Raw genomic sequence first — 15,921 nt, 5'->3', positions numbered from 1 at the left:
TCAACCTTATTGTTCACTGGAAAAATAATTCACATTGGTTGATGCAGTTTTCCTATGATATTGTTGATAAAAATGTTATGCAATTGTGAAACTCAGTGACAAAGCAAAAGTGGTCTCGAGGCAGAACCATATAGTCTCAATTGCATTTACCATTGTAGAGCACCACATTTTTGAAGTGTTTTGTTTTAATTGTGAAACTCAGACCACATTCACACGACTGTGTTTTGTGGATTGCAAAGCACGGACACTGGCCATGTCACCCCTCATTGCGCTGCAGACCAGTTGACTTTTGGGTGCTTCCTGGGCCTTGCGGCAACGCTGAAGAGGATAAGATGTACAACGAGTCCGCAATCCGCAGCCAAAGATAGAAGTCAGTGGATCCGCACTGTGATGCAGGGTGCACATGGCCAGTGTACGTGTTTTGAGGTCTACAAAACTGACATGGTCGTATGAATGAGGCCTTATGTGCATGCCAACTTAAATGGCTATCTTTAGGTCTCATGCACACCACTGTCTTTGGGATCAGCATCAGATCCTCATCTTTTGCACATTGCACACAGACCCTTTTATTTCTAGGAGTCTGCAAAAATTACGGAGAGCACACATATATATGTCACTTGTGTGCTGTCTACATCTGTGTGTCAGTTCTGCAAATTATAGAACATATCCTTATTGTCTGTATTGCAGACAAGAATAGTCATTTTTAGTAAATGTGGAGTGGACATGGAGGGTGTCCGTATTTTGCAGATCTGTGATCACATGCATGAGGCCTTATATGTTCTTGTACTGCTAATTGTTGTTTTTTCCAAAGTGAAAGCATATTCATTTACAGAATTTGTAACTGAAAACCTAAACTAAGTTTCAAAAATATTTGTTATGGTATCCCTTATGTAAAAAAAATAATTATAATGTAAACTATATATTTTGTTAGAGGTTTTCATTATTTTATTCTGCTCATTACAGGGAGATCGCATGTGGCACTTTGCTGTCTCACTGTTCTTAGTGGAACTGTATGGAAACAGTTTGCTTCTCACGGCTGTTTATGGACTTGTGGTTGCAGGCTCTGTCCTTCTTCTTGGAGCTATCATTGGAGACTGGGTTGATAAAAACCCACGGCTGAAAGGTAATATATTTTCATCAAAGTATAAACAAGAGTGTTTTTTTGCACTAGTGTTTTCTCGCATGTTTTTTTTAAGGTAAAAATTCCAGTTTCAGATGTTAACTAAAGGTCTATGCGAAATATAAAACACAGGACACACCAGCTCTTTTTTGCTAGTGGTGTGTTTGTTCATTAACTGGCGTTTTTAGTCTTTCTTGCTTCTTTAACCACTTGCCATCTGGGCCATTTGCCCCCTTCCTGACCAGGCCTAATTTTGCAAAACTGACATATCTCACTTTATGTGGTAATAACTTTATAACGCCTTTATTTATCCAAGCCATTCAGAGATTGTTTTCTCGTGACACATTGTACTTCATGATAGTCATAAATTTGAGTCAAAATATTTCACCTTTATTTATGAAAAAATCCCAAATTTACCCCAAAATTTCTAAATTTACCCAATTTTCTAAATTTCAATTTCTCTGCTTTTAAAACAGAAAGTGATACCTCATAAAATATTTGTTACTTAACATTCCCCATATGTCTACTTTATGTTGGCATCATTTTGGAAATGTCATTTTATTTTTTTAGGACGTTAGAAGGCTTAGAAGTTTAGAAGCAATTCTTCAAATTTTTAAGAAAATTGCCAAAACCCACTTTTTAAGGACCAGTTCAGGTCTGAAGTCACTTTGTGGGGCCTACATAGTGGATACCCCCATAAATGACCCCATTGTAGAAACTACACCCCTCAAGGTATTCAAAACCGATTTTACAAACTTTGTTAACCCTTTAGGCGTTCCACAAGAATTAAAGGAAAATGGAGATCAAATTTTTAAATTTCACTTTTTTGGCAGATTTTCCATTTTAATCCAATTTTTTCTTTAACACATCGATGGTTAACAGCCAAACAAAACTCAATATTTATTACCCAGATTCTGCGGTTTACAGAAACACCCCACATGTGGTCATAAACTGCTGTATGGGCACACGGCAGGGCGCAGAAGAAAAGGAACTCCACATGGTTTTTAGATGCCATGTCCCATTTGAAGCCCCCTGATGCACCATTACAGTAGAAACTCCCAAGAAGTGACCCCATTTTGGAAACTAGGGGATAAGGTGCCAGTTTTATTAGTACTATTTTTGGGTACATATGATTTTTTGATCATTCATTATAACACTTTATGGGGCAAGGTGACCAAAAAATTGGTTGTTTTAGCACAGTTTCTATTTATTTATTTTTACAGCGTTCACCTGAGGGGTTCAGTCAAGTGACATTTTTATAGAGCAGATTGTTACGGACGTGGCGATACCTAATATGTATACTTTTTCTCATTTATTAAAGTTTTACACAATAATAGCATTTTTGAAACCAAAAAAATGATGTTTTAGTGTCTCCATGTTCTAAGAGCTATAGTTTTTTTATTTTTTGAGAGATTTTCTTATGTAGGGGCACATTTTTTGCGGGATAAGGTGACGGTTTTATTGGTAACATTTTGTGGGACATACGCGTTTTTGATCACTTGGTGTTGCACCTTTTGTGATGTAAGTTGACAAAAATTGCTTGTTTTGACAGTTTTTTTTTTTTACGGTGTTCACCCGAGGGGTTAGGTCATGTGATATTTTTATAGAGCTGGTTTTTACGGACGCGGCAATACCAAATATGTCTATTTTATTTTTTCTATTTTTTAAATTATTTTTTTTATTCCTTACTTGGGGAATTTTTTTTTTTTACATGTGAAACTTTTTTTTATTAAATTTTTTCAACCCTTTATTTTTTTTTATTTTATTTTACACTTTTCGTCCCCCATAAGGTCATACAAGACCTCTGGGGGACATTTGCTTCACTTTTTCTTTTTTTTTTTCACTGTTGATTTTTTCCTGTAACTGGGGCTGACATAGTAGCCCCAGTTACAGAAGAAATGCACCCCCCCAGAGAGGCTGTACAGCATAATACTGTGCTGTACAGCCTCAGTGCAGGGCTGATCGAGGTCTGTGGATGACCTCACACAGCCCCTGCACTCTCCGGTCACGGCGGTCACATGACCGCCGGGCCGGAACAGGAAGCGCACAGCGCTTCCTGCTCTGCATACACAGCGCTCGGTGAGCGCTGTGTATGCAGCGATCCAGAAGGCAGGGACACCTGGGAACTGTCCCTGCCTTGTCTTAGGGTTGCCCTGCTGTCACTGACAGCGGGCAACCCGATCAGCAGCTGCACGATTAGCGTGCAGCTGCGATTTCTGAAAGGACATTTTAAAACGTGCTTTCAGAAATAAAGGGTCCACCCATAGGACGTTTATATCCTATGGGCGGACGGGAGGAGGTTAAAAAAAATTAGCATGTTGGAGATTTCGTTGTTTTTTTTAGCTGTTTTGCCAACACCTTCTGTATAAGGTAAAAAATCCAGTGATAAGCCACCCTGTGTGCAAAAAGCATCGGAAAAAAGTCACACAAACAGGTGGCCAAAAACAACTTTGTTCTGTGTTTTTTTTTTTGTTTGTTTTTTACAGATAAACACCAGAGCCCAATTTATGAGTGTAGGGCTACTTTCACAATTGCGGTAGCCTTTGCCGGCAGGCTATTCCGGCTAGTTTGCTGTGCTGCGGCTGAACCTCCGGCCCACCCCCATTATTAGTGAATGGGGCCGGAGCGAACCTCTGGCGGCACGGTGGACTTGCGGTAGCACGGATCCAGCAGGCTGTTCTTCCGCCGTAACAGCCTTCTGGACCCTGCTGCCGCAAGTGTGAAAGTAGCCTAAGCGCAAAATCAGACCAATTTAAATTGGTGTGTGTGTTTGTGTGTGTGTGTGTGTGTGTGTAAATTTGATTGAAATCTGTATTGTATACCAATAGCAGACTCAAGATGGCTATTAAGAAAGGGTTATACACACATGGACAAAATTATTGGTACATTTCCATTAAAGAAAGAAAAACCCACAATGGTCACCTTCGATTACTTGAAACTGACAAAAGTCGTAATAAATAAAAAATCCTGAAAATCAGCTGATGAAAAAACATTGCTTTTAAATTGTGGTTCAAATGAGCAATTTCTAAAACAAACAAATGAAACTGGCCTGGACAAAAATGATGGTACCCTTAACTTAATATTTTGTTGCACAACAGTTTGAGACAATCACTGTAATCCAGCGATTTCTGTAACTCTCAATGAGACTTCTGCACCCGTCCACTGGTATTTTTGGCCCACTCTTCGTGAGCAAACTACTCCAGCTGTCTCAGGTTTGAAGGGTGCCTTGTCCAGACTGCATGTTTCTAATCCTTCTACATTTGTTCAGTAGGATTTAAATCAGGGCTCATAGAAGGCCACTTCAGAATAGTCCAATACCTTACTCTTAGCCATTTTTGGATGTTTTTAGCTGTGTGTTTTGAGTCCTCCAACTGTGACTGAGGCCAAGCTTTCTGTCACTGGGCAGCACATTTCACACCAGAATGCCTTGATAGTCTTGAGATTTCATTGTAGCCTGCACAGATTCAAGATAACCTGTGCCAGCAAAGCAGCCCCAAAACATAACCAAACCTCTAAGCTCTTTAAAAGTTGTTATGGGCTCTGGTTAACATTCGTATTATCTATCTCTGCAATTTGTGATCAATTTTCCTCTTGCGTCCATATCCAAGGAAGTTGACTACAGTCCTGTAGACCTTAAAGAGGACCTGTCACCACTCCTGACATGCCTGTTTTTTAATAGCTACATGCATTCCTCATGTAATAAAAATTCTGGAGCATCTACTCTTAAAGCTCTGTTGTGCCATTATTTTATTATTTCAACTAGAAATTCTGAAAGAATTGCTAGCGGTCTGCAGTAAGGGTACAGAAGGGTGGTAACCAGTTGGGGGTGTTCTTGTACAGTCTCACTCTATCAGTGCTGCTATTGGCAGATTTTGCAGGTGCACACCCCAACTGGTTAACACACATATGTACCCTTATTGCAGACTGCTAGCAATTCATTCATAACTTCTAGTAGAAATAATAAAGGAATGACACAACATAGTCATAAGAATCAGTGCTCCAGAAGTGTTCTTACATGGGGAATGCATGTAGCTATTCAAACAGGCATGTCAGTAGTGGTGACAAGTCCTCTTTAAACTTCTGAATAATATGTGCAACTGTAATAACAGGAACATCAGGCTTTTTGGAGATGGCCTACAGCCGCTAGCTTTTGTCTATAATTTTTTTTATAATTTTCTTTCAAATTTTTTAAAGCATTAAAATATAAAAACATGGTCATATGCTGCTTAATCTATTATATAAAGCTGAGTGTATGTATGTATGTCTGCTAAAGGAATCCGCACAGTCGCATTTACAATCACTAAATTTTGCACACAGGCACATCAGGTGTCCGGGAAGGTTTTAGACTGGGTCCCAGCTCTCTAGGGTGTACCGTTCCTGAGATATTCCCAAACAATACATTAGCCAATAGAAGCTTGGTCATATGACCCTGATCAGCCAATAGAAGCTCGCAAGCCGTTAGCCTCCACATACAGTTTTACTCCAGGTTTCCATAACAACCCAGCCATTTTTCTTCACTGCTGTAGGTGAGCTTTAAAGGAAATCTGTCACCAGGATAATTGCTATTGAAGTAAAGCCATGGCCTAATAGCATTTAGTACCCTATTTGCAGATGTGCCTTTGTTCCAGCAATAGATATTTTTATCCTCTAAAAATCCAGTTTATTTGGTATGCAAATGAGCCAGTAAGGTGCCCAGAAGGGCGTCACTCTTGGAGGAAGGAGCCCAGACACGCCCCCTGCCACAATGTGTCCACCCTCAAGAGACAAACTTAAAACTCCACCCCGAGGTCCCACTAAGCCACGCCCCTGATCCAGTTAGGCCACACTCCCTCTCACTCCTCAGCCGAAGGGGATTGAAAAAATGAAGGTAAAAATCAACTTCTGTCAGCTGCAGGGGTTGGAGGGAGGGTGACTTTCTCCCTGCAGCTCACACTCGGACATCACTGAGCTGTTCAAAAGGACATCCTTGTGTCCGTCCAGGCCCTGCGCCAGACGGAGGACGGAGTCTGGAAGCCGGACTGTCCGGCCTAAAACTGGACCTCTGGCCACCCTAGGGGCAGACTGCTGTGGAGGTCACAGTTAAGGGGATTGTCCGCTATGGAGGTCAGTGTTAAGAGGAAGATTGCTGTAAAGGCCACTGTTAAGGAGGCGGGCCCCTGTGGAGGTCACTGTCAAGGGGGTGGTGTGCTGTGAAACTTGCTGTTAAAGGGGAAGGCTGCTGTAAAGGTCAAAGTTAAGGGGGTGAGCTGCTGTGGAGGTCCAATTTTAAGGGACGGGGCACTGTGGGGGGGTCAGTGTTAAGGGGTGGGGGGCTGTGGAGGTCACTGTTATAGTGGATAGTGTTGATATCTTTTAACGACACACACAAACATTAAATAAATAGATTAAATATACCCGAGCGAAGCCAGGTCCTTCCGCTAGTAATTATATAATCATAAAATGTTCCAGCTATTCTCATTGTAATGACGGTATTACCAATATAAACTAAACAGTGTCATACTAAGGCCTCTTTCACACGGGCGTCGCGTGTGAGGGCTGGATAGGATGCGGGTGCGTCGCGGGAAAATCGTCCAATTTCGCCTGCGAGTGGGGTGAGTTTTGTATGCGATTGCATTGTGTTCTTCAGTTTTTTCCGCACAATGCATTTTGCACGCGCGTGAGAAAAAACTGAATGTGGTACCCAGACCCAAACCCGGACTTCTTTACTGAAGTTCGGGTTTAGGTTAGGTATTCTGTAGATTTTAATATTTTCCCTTATAACATAACATAAGGAAAAATAATAGCATTCTTAATACAGAATGCTAAGTAAATTAGGGATGGAGGGGTTAAAAAAATAAAATAAACTCACCTCATCCACTGGTTTGTGCTGCCCGGCTCATCTTCTTTCTTCTTCTTTGAGGACCTGGGAGGAAAAGGACCTTTGGTGACGTCACTGCGCTCATCACATGGTCCATCTATATTGAGTTTGGTTTGGCTGTTAACCCTTGCTTTGTAACCGTAAAAAAATTATTAAAATGGAAAATCTGCCAAAAAAGTGAAATTTAGAAATTGTATCTCTATTTTCCATTAATTCTTGTGGAACACCTAAAGGGTTAACAACGTTAAATCAGTTTTGAATACCTTGAGGGGTGTAGTTTCTTAGATGGGGTCACTTTTATGGAGTTTCTACTCTAGGGGTGCATCAGGGGGCTTCAAATGGGACATGGTGTAAAAAAAAACAGTCCAGCAAAACCTGCCTTCCAAAAACCGTATGGCATTCCTTTCCTTCTGGCCCTGCCGTGTGCCCGTACAGCGCTTTACGACCACATATGGGGTGTTTCTGTAAACTACAGAATCAGGGCCATAAATATTGAGTTTGGTTTGGCGGTTAACCCTTGCTTTGTAACTGGAAAAAAATTATTAAAATGGAAATTTGCCAAGAAAGTGAAATTTTGAAATTGTAGCTCTATTTTCCATTAATTCTTGTGGAACACCTAAAGGGTTAACAAAGTTTGTAAAATCAGTTTTGAATACCTTGAGGGGTGTAGTTTATAGAATGGGGTCATTTTTGGGTGGTTTCTATTATGTAAGCCTCGCAAAGTGACTTCTGACCTGAACTGGTCCCTAAAAATTAGGTTTTTGAAAATTTCTGAAAATGTCAAGATTTGCTTCTAAACCTCTAAGCCTTGTAACATCCCCAAAAAATAAAATATCATTCCCAAAATGATCCAAACATGAAGTAGACATATGGGGAATGTAAAGTAATAACTATTTTTGGAGGTATTACTATGTATTATAGATTATAAATTTTGGTATTTTTTTATAAATAAAAATGAATTTTTTTTACTTCATTTTACCAGTGTCATGAAGTACAATATGTGACGAAAAAACAATCTGAGAATGGCCTGGATAAGTCAAAGCGTTTTAAAGTTATCAGCACTTAAAGTGACACTGGTCAGATTTGCAAAAAATGGCCAAGTCCTTAAAGAGGACCTTTCACCTGGAAAAACATTGTGAACTAAGTATGCTGACATGGAGAGCGGCACCCAGGGATCTCACTGCACTTACTATTATCCCTGGGCGCCGCTCCGTTCTCCCGTTATGCCCTCCGGTATCTTCGCTCAGTAAGTTATAGTAGACGGTGTCTGCCCTTGTTCTGTGGGCGTCTCCTTCTCCTAGGCTTCAGCGCTGGCCAATCGCAGCGCACAGCTCACAGCCTGGGAGGTTTTTTTCTCCCAGGCTGTGAGCTGTGCGGTGCGATTGGCCAGCGCTATAGCCTAGGAGAAGGAGACTCCCACAGAACAAGGGCAGACACCGCCTACTATAACTTACTGAGCGAAGATACCGGAGGGCATAGCGGGAGAACGGAGCGGCGCCCAGGGATAATAGTAAGTGCAGTGAGATCCCCGGGCGCCGCTCTCCATGTCAGCATACTTAGTTCACAATGTTTTTCCAGGTGAACGGTCCTCTTTAAGGTGAAATAGGGCTGAGTCCTTAAGGGGTTAAACTACCGTAATGGTGGTCTGTGGATGACACTGTTATGGGGGATCTGTGGATGGCACTGGTTTGGGGGCATCTGTGGATGGCACTGGTTTGGGGGCATCTGTGGATGGCACTGGTATGGGGGCATCTGTGGATGGCACTGGTATGGGGGCATCTGTGGATGGCACTGGTATGGGGGATCATTGTGGGGGCATCCTATGTGTCATCCATAGATCCCCCATAACAGTGTCCCTGTGTAGTGAATGGGGGCCGGCATCTGTTTCTGTAATGGCAGCAGGGCACGGTGCAGTCACTGTATTCTACCACACCGGGCCCCGCTCTCTGTAGTATACGGTAATCCTATCTAACTTGTGGGTATTGTTAAAGTATTCCAATCATCTTAAATCTAGAGCTGTACTACTTACAACTAACTTCTTGGCAGTCAGGAGGCCGGGCGGGCCGGCGTTCGTAGTGTAGCTCACTACACTCACTGCGCTGCCTGCTTCATTCATAAAGTGGGCGGCGCAGGCGCAGTGAGCGTAGTGACTAGTGACTGCCAAGAAGTTAGTTGTAAGTAGTACAGCGCTAGATTTAAGATGATTGGAATACTTTAACAATACCAACAAGTTAGATATGATTACCGTATACTACAGAGAGCGGGGCCCGGTGTAGTAGAATACAGTGACTGCACCATGCCCCGCTGCCATTACAGAAACAGATGCCGGGCCCCAGCCCCTCCTCCCTCTCAGCATATTCACCGGACGGTCGCAGCATTCGCCCCCCATAAGACGCACTGCTATTTACCCCCCACTTTTGGGGGGGGGGAAAGTTCGTCTTATAGGGCGAAAAATACGGTAGTTGTTCAAAAAGTATTAAAAAATATGTTGTTATTGAAGGGAGGAAAAAGTTTTGGTAATAGTATGCAAGACTTCTCTTGCAGATAACTTTTTGTATTGGCAAGGTTTGTCCTTATTTAAATAGAAAAGACATAAAATAAGTTAAAGGGATTGTCTGGCCATACATTTTTTTTAAAGTTGCCCCATGGTTTAAAAAGCCACTATATGCAGCACGATGGCTCAGTGGTGATCACTGTTGCCTTGCAGCGCTGGGGTCCTGGGTTCCATTCCGACCAAGGACAACATCTGCATGGAGTTTGTATGTTCTCCCTGTGTTTGCGTGGGTTTCTCCGGTTTCCTCTCATACTCCAAAGGACATACTGATAGGGAACTTCGATTGTGAGCCCCATTGGGTACAGCTTGATGCTAATGTATGTAAAGCGCTGCAGAATATGGTAGCACTTTATGTGTGAATAATAATAATATACACCTGATTCCCTGCTGCTCACATTCCAGCAATTCACATTCTCCCACCAACCTCTGCTTCATGCTCCCTGTCAAACTACAAGAAATGCCTGTGTAGCCAATCAGTGGCTGCAAAAGCAATATGCCTCAGGTTGTGCTAAGTGGCCATTAGTGCATCTCTAGATGGTCCAGAAAGCAGACACTGGTTGGGGACTTTGAAGCATCTGTACATGAGCACAGTGAGTATTGTATTGTTTTAATATTTTAACCCCTGCAGTGATCCCACTTCATACGAGGCGGGTGCCGGCTGTATAACACAGCAGGCATCCAGCCATAATGACGGAACTGTGATCGTGCTGAACTCCATCATTTAACCCTTCAGATGCAGTGATCAGCACAGATTGTGTCATCTGGGAGATAAGGTAGAAGGATGCGTCTCGCTCTGCCTTCCTATCAGAGCCCCTTCAGTGGAATTTTGGGGTCTCCGATCAATTACCATGGCAGCTTGGATGCTTCTGAAGCTTCCCAAGCTGCCATAGTAAGCTCCCTGTAAAGGCTCATGCACACGACCGTGTGCTGGCCGGGCCCATGCTGCGGACCGCAAATTGAGGTGCACGGGCACTGACCGTGGGGCAGCCGCATGTGGATCGCGGACCCATTCACTTGAATGGGGTCTGCAATTCGCATCCGACGGTCCGCATCACAAAAAATTAGTGGATGCACTGCTATTTTGCGGTGCGGATACATGGCCAGAAACCCCACGGAAGCACTCCCTAGTGCTTCCGTGGGGTTCCAATCTGTGCTTCTGCACCACATCTCCGGATTTGCAGACCAACCAAGAGAATGGGTCTACATCCGTGATGCGGGGTGCACACAGCCGGTGCCCCGTGTAATGCGGACCTGCCGTGTGCGGGGAAACGGCCGTGTGCATGAGCCATTAAACTGTGCACGAAGCAGTCAAAATCCCATTCACCTTAATAGAATCTCTATTAGGGTGAATGGGACAAGGACTGATTAAGGCTGCGTTCACACGGGCGAGATTTCCGCGCGGGTGCAATGCGGTAGGTGAACGCATTGCACCCGCACTGAATCTGGACCCATTCATTTCAATGGGGCTGTTCAGATGAGCGATGATTTTCACGCATCACTTATGCGTTGCGTGAAAATCGCAGCATGCTCTATATTCTGCGTTTTTGACGCAACGCAGGCCCCATAGAAGTGAATGGGGTTGCGTGAAAATCGCATGCATCCGCAAGCAAGTGCGGATGCGGTGCGATTTTCACGCACGGTTGCTAGGTGACTGTCTATACACTGTATTATTTTCCCTTTTAACATGGTTATAAGGGAAAATAATAGCATTCTGATTACAGAATGCATAGTAGGTGATCAGTTGAGGGTTAAAAAAAATAAAAAAATTAACTCACCTTCTCCGTTTGTTCGCGTAAGTCCCGGTCTCTTCTTTACTTCTCAAAAGATGAACTATGGGCTAAAGGACCTTTGATGACGTAAGATCACATGCTCCAATCACATGGTCCATCACCGCGGTGATGGACCCTGTGATTGGAGCATGTGATCTGACGTCACCAAAGGTCCTTTAGCCCATAGTTCATCTTTTTAAAGAACTGAAGACCGGGAGAACTACGCGAACAAGAGGAGAAGGTGAGTTAATTTTTTTTATTATTTAACCCTCAATTGATCACCTACTATGCATTCTGTATTCGGAATGCTATTATTTTCCCTTATAACCATGTTATAAGGGAAAATAATAACATCTACACAACACCGAACCCAAACCTGAACTTCTGTGAAGAAGTTCGGGTCTGGGTACCACAGTCGGTTTTTTATCACGCGCGTGCAAAACACATTGCACACGCGCGATAAAAACTGAACATCGGAACGCAATCGCAGTCAAAACTGACTGCAATTGCATTCCTACTCGCGCGGGTTTGCCGCAACACACCGGGACGCATCCGGAACTAATCCGGACACGCTCGTGTGAACCCAGCCTAACTGTAGTATGATAGTAGATGGAAGTACTAATTGAATACTGTTTACTTCCTAACTAAAGTACGTTAAAAAACACTTTATTTCATTATATTAAAAAATTGTCTCCACACTTATAGGCTGATAGGGTGAACTGGAACTATACAGACCAATAATATGCTGGTTCCTAAGTGCACCCTACCACAAGAACTCCTTATGTGTATAGGAGTATGAAAAACAAAGGAAAGCTCCTATTGCAGTCTTAAAAGTGTATCTGCACTAATCCCTCAGGGCTGTAGACCCCAAAGACAGTGCTGTATAGGACAGAAATATAGAAGGAGTATTCCCTATTGGGGCTCAGTAAGGGGAAGAGAGTCAGCCTGCATGTATCAAATCTATACTGCAGTCTAATGCTCGACGCGTTTCCCTTCCGACTACTGTCGGTAATTCATCAGGAGCATTGATCCAAGTGTATGGCCAACACTATGTACTGCAACCCTGATGGTGGGTACGCAATAATCACGCCAAACACACTTCGATCTAATTACTGACTATAACGCTGCACGCCTCTGATGGCGTGCGTGCAGCAAACAACGAGCCTCCCGTCACTGTAGTGGCCGTAGCGCGCGCGAAGTATGTGCTGATTAAATGGAGATGTCTCCTCCCCTCTCACTGCCAAGCCTCTGACAGGCATCCAATAGGCGTTCGATCGCTACCACCGGCCACGCATCCTACTGCCGTCATCACTAACTTCTGACAGGCAGCAAATCCACGCACAGCCGCTCTCGTCGGCAACTCCTCCTCCTGTCGTCATTCTTCGCTATGGCAGTGGGGAGTAAGTATATTCGTGACGAATGCTAGGGTTATAATCGAAACGGGGACATGAGGCCCATAAGATATCTCCAAATTCGGATAAACCTTATGTCTATGAATCGGAACAGGTGAAATATTACCTGCCATAGATAGTGGCCAATATTGAACAGAAATGTCAGTCACTGACACTCCTGCTAGAAACATAATGGATCCAATTGGATCCTGTCTCATGGGTGGTCTCTATGTCTGGCAGGTAGAGGGAGATCACAGGTAGGAGAAACAAACAGAGGGAACAACCATATCAATTGGACAGGAAGGCAGAGGATATATAAAATACACTGCATAGTGAAGGGCAACGCTATTCATTCAATAAAACATACATACGAATGAAATAGCATCATTAAGGCCCTTTGGTTTCACTGTATTCAGTGTGAAAATCCACTGCGCTTCCTTTCTGAGGAGGAGTGTGTCAACATCTCCTCCCCTGAGAGGTGGTCGCACATGTTCTATCCCCTGAAATTTGAAACAGTCTGTTGCCATGGGGTGATTGGTTGCCACATGTTGCGCAATAGGGGTATCACCATAACTTCTGATCTTCAGTAAGTGCTCCCCTATGCGTCTCCTAAACTCGCGCTTCGTTTTCCCTACATATTGTAATCCACAAATGCAGGTCGCGAGGTACACCACCCCTACTGTCTTACAATTAATAAAGGATTTGATGTTGTATCTGTGTCCTGTGGTTGAGCTAGTAAAGTGTGCACCCTTCAAAATAACTTTGCAGGCTATACAATTCCCACATTTATATGTGCCATTCGGTATATTCGCCGCTAACCAGGTCTCATTGGTAGGGGAATTAACCACTTAAGGACCACAGGTTTATACCCCCCTAGTGACCAGGCCCTTTTTTACAAATCGGCACTCCACAACTTTAGCGGTATATTGCTCGGTCATGCAACTTACCACCCAAATGAATTTTACCTCCTTTTCTTCTCACTAATAGAGCTTTCATTTGGTGGTATTTCATTGCTGCTGACATTTTTACTTTTTTTGTTATTAATCAAAATTTACCGCTTTTTTTATTTTTATTTTTTTTTGCTTACAGTTGTAAAATTTTGCAAAAAAAACGACATCCATATATAAATTTTTCTCAAAATTTATTGTTCCACATGTCTTTGATAAAAAAAAAAATGTTTGGGTAAAAAAAAAATGGTTTGGGTAAAAGCTATAGCGTTTACAAACTATGGTACAAAAATGTGAATTTCCGCTTTTTGAAGCAGCTCTGACTTTCTGAGCACCTGTCATGTTTCCTGAGGTTCTACAATGCCCAGACAGTAGAAAACCCCCACAAATGACCCCATTTCGGAAAGTAGACACCCTAAGGTATTCGCTGATGGGCATAGTGAGTTCATGGAAGTTTTTTTATTTTTTGTCACAAGTTAGCGGAAAATGATGATTTTTTTATTTTATTTTTTTTCCTTAAAAGTCTCAAATTCCACTAACTTTTGACAAAAAATAAAAACTTCCATGAACTCACTATGCCCATCACGAAATACCTTGGGGTGTCTTCTTTCCACTTGTGGGGTAGTTATACTGCCCTGACATTCTAGGGGCCCTTATGTGTGGTAAGTAGTTTGAAATCAAAATCTGTAAAAAATGGCCGGTGAAATCCTAAAGGTGCTCTTTGGAATGTGGGCCCCTTTGCGCCCCTAGGCTGCAAAAAAGTGTCACACATCTGGTATTGCCGTACTCAGGAGAAGTTGGGCAATGTGTTTTGGGGTGTCTTTTTACATATACCCATGCTGGGTGAGAGAAATATCTCGGCAAAAGACAACTTTTCCCATTTTTTTTATACAAAGTTGGCATTTGACCAAGATATTTCTCTCACCCAGCATGGCTATATGTAAAATGACACCCCAAAACACATTCCCCAACTTCTCCTGAGTACGGCAATACCACATGTGTGACACTTTTTTGCAGCCTAGATGCGCAAAGGGGCCCACATTCCTTTTAGGAGGGCATTTTTAGACATTTGGATCCCAGACTTCTTCTCACGCTTTAGGGCCCCTAAAATGCCAGGGCAGTATAAATACCCCACATGTGACCCCATTTTGGAAAGAAGACACCCCAAGGTATTCAATGAGGGGCATGGCGAGTTCATAGAATTATTTTTTTTTTGCCACAAGTTAGCGGAAATTGATTTTTTTTTTGTTTTTTCTCACAAAGTCTCCCTTTCCGCTAACTTGGGACAAAAATTTCAATCTTTCATGGACTCAATATGCCCCTCAGCGAATACCTTGGGGTGTCTACTTTCCGAAATGGGGTCACATGTGGGGTATTTAGGGCCTCTAAAATGCCAGGGCAGTATAAAGCGTGAGAAGAAGTCTGGAATATAAATGTCTAAAAAATTTTACGCATTTGGATTCTGTGAGGGGTATGGTGAGTTCATGTGAGATTTTATTTTTTGACACAAGTTAGTGGAATATGAGACTTTGTAAGAAAAAAAATAAAATAAAAAATCTCCGCTAACTTGGGCCAAAAAAATGTCTGAATGGAGCCTTACAGGGAGGTGATCAATGACAGGGGGGTGATCAGGGAGTCTATATGGGGTGATCACCCCCCTGTCATTGACCACCATCCTGTAAGGCTCCATTCAGTTGTCCGTATGTTTTTTATGGATACATGGATCGGATCCGCAAAACACATACGGACATCTGAATGGAGCCTTACAGGGGGGTGATCAATGACAGGGGGGTGATCAGGGAGTCTATATGGGGTGATCACCCCCCTGTCATTGATCACCCCCCCTGTAAGGCTCCATTCAGACGTCCGTATCTTTTTTACGGATCCACGGATACATGGATCGAATCCGCAAAACACATACGGACATCTGAATGGAGCCTTACAGGGGGGTGATCAATGACAGGGGGGTGATCAGGGAGTCTATATGGGGTGATCACCCCCGTCATTGATCACCCCCCTGTAAGGCTCCATTCAGACGTCCGTATGTGTTTTGCGGATCCGATCCATATATCAATGGATCCGTAAAAATCATACGGACGTCTGAATGGAGCCTTACAAGGGGGTGATCAATGACAGGGGGGTGACCAATGACAGGGGGGTGATCAGGGAGTCTATATGGGGTGATCAGGGGTGATCAGTGGTTCATAAGGGGTTAATAAGTGACAGGGGGGGTGTAGTGTAGTGTAGTGGTGTTTGGTGCTACTTTACTGAGCTACCTGTGTC

General features: G+C 43.1%; 1 protein-coding gene across 3 annotated transcripts in view; it reads left to right on the top strand.

Moving 5' to 3' along the window:
- SLC40A1 (solute carrier family 40 member 1) overlaps positions 1-15,921 on the top strand; it is a 267,848-nt gene that overhangs the window by 76,232 nt on the left and 175,695 nt on the right. For all 3 annotated transcript variants that reach the window (XM_040439740.1, XM_040439738.1, XM_040439739.1), the window contains exon 3: positions 964-1,123. In XM_040439740.1, the coding sequence (XP_040295674.1) occupies positions 964-1,123 (160 nt within the window). The remainder of the gene's footprint in view (positions 1-963; positions 1,124-15,921) is intronic.

This window comes from Bufo bufo, chromosome 7 (assembly GCF_905171765.1).
Source record: "Bufo bufo chromosome 7, aBufBuf1.1, whole genome shotgun sequence".
NCBI lineage: Eukaryota > Metazoa > Chordata > Amphibia > Anura > Bufonidae > Bufo > Bufo bufo.
The sequence above is the reverse complement of the archived record's forward strand: the minus strand, read 5'-3'. Positions and strand labels throughout refer to the sequence as shown.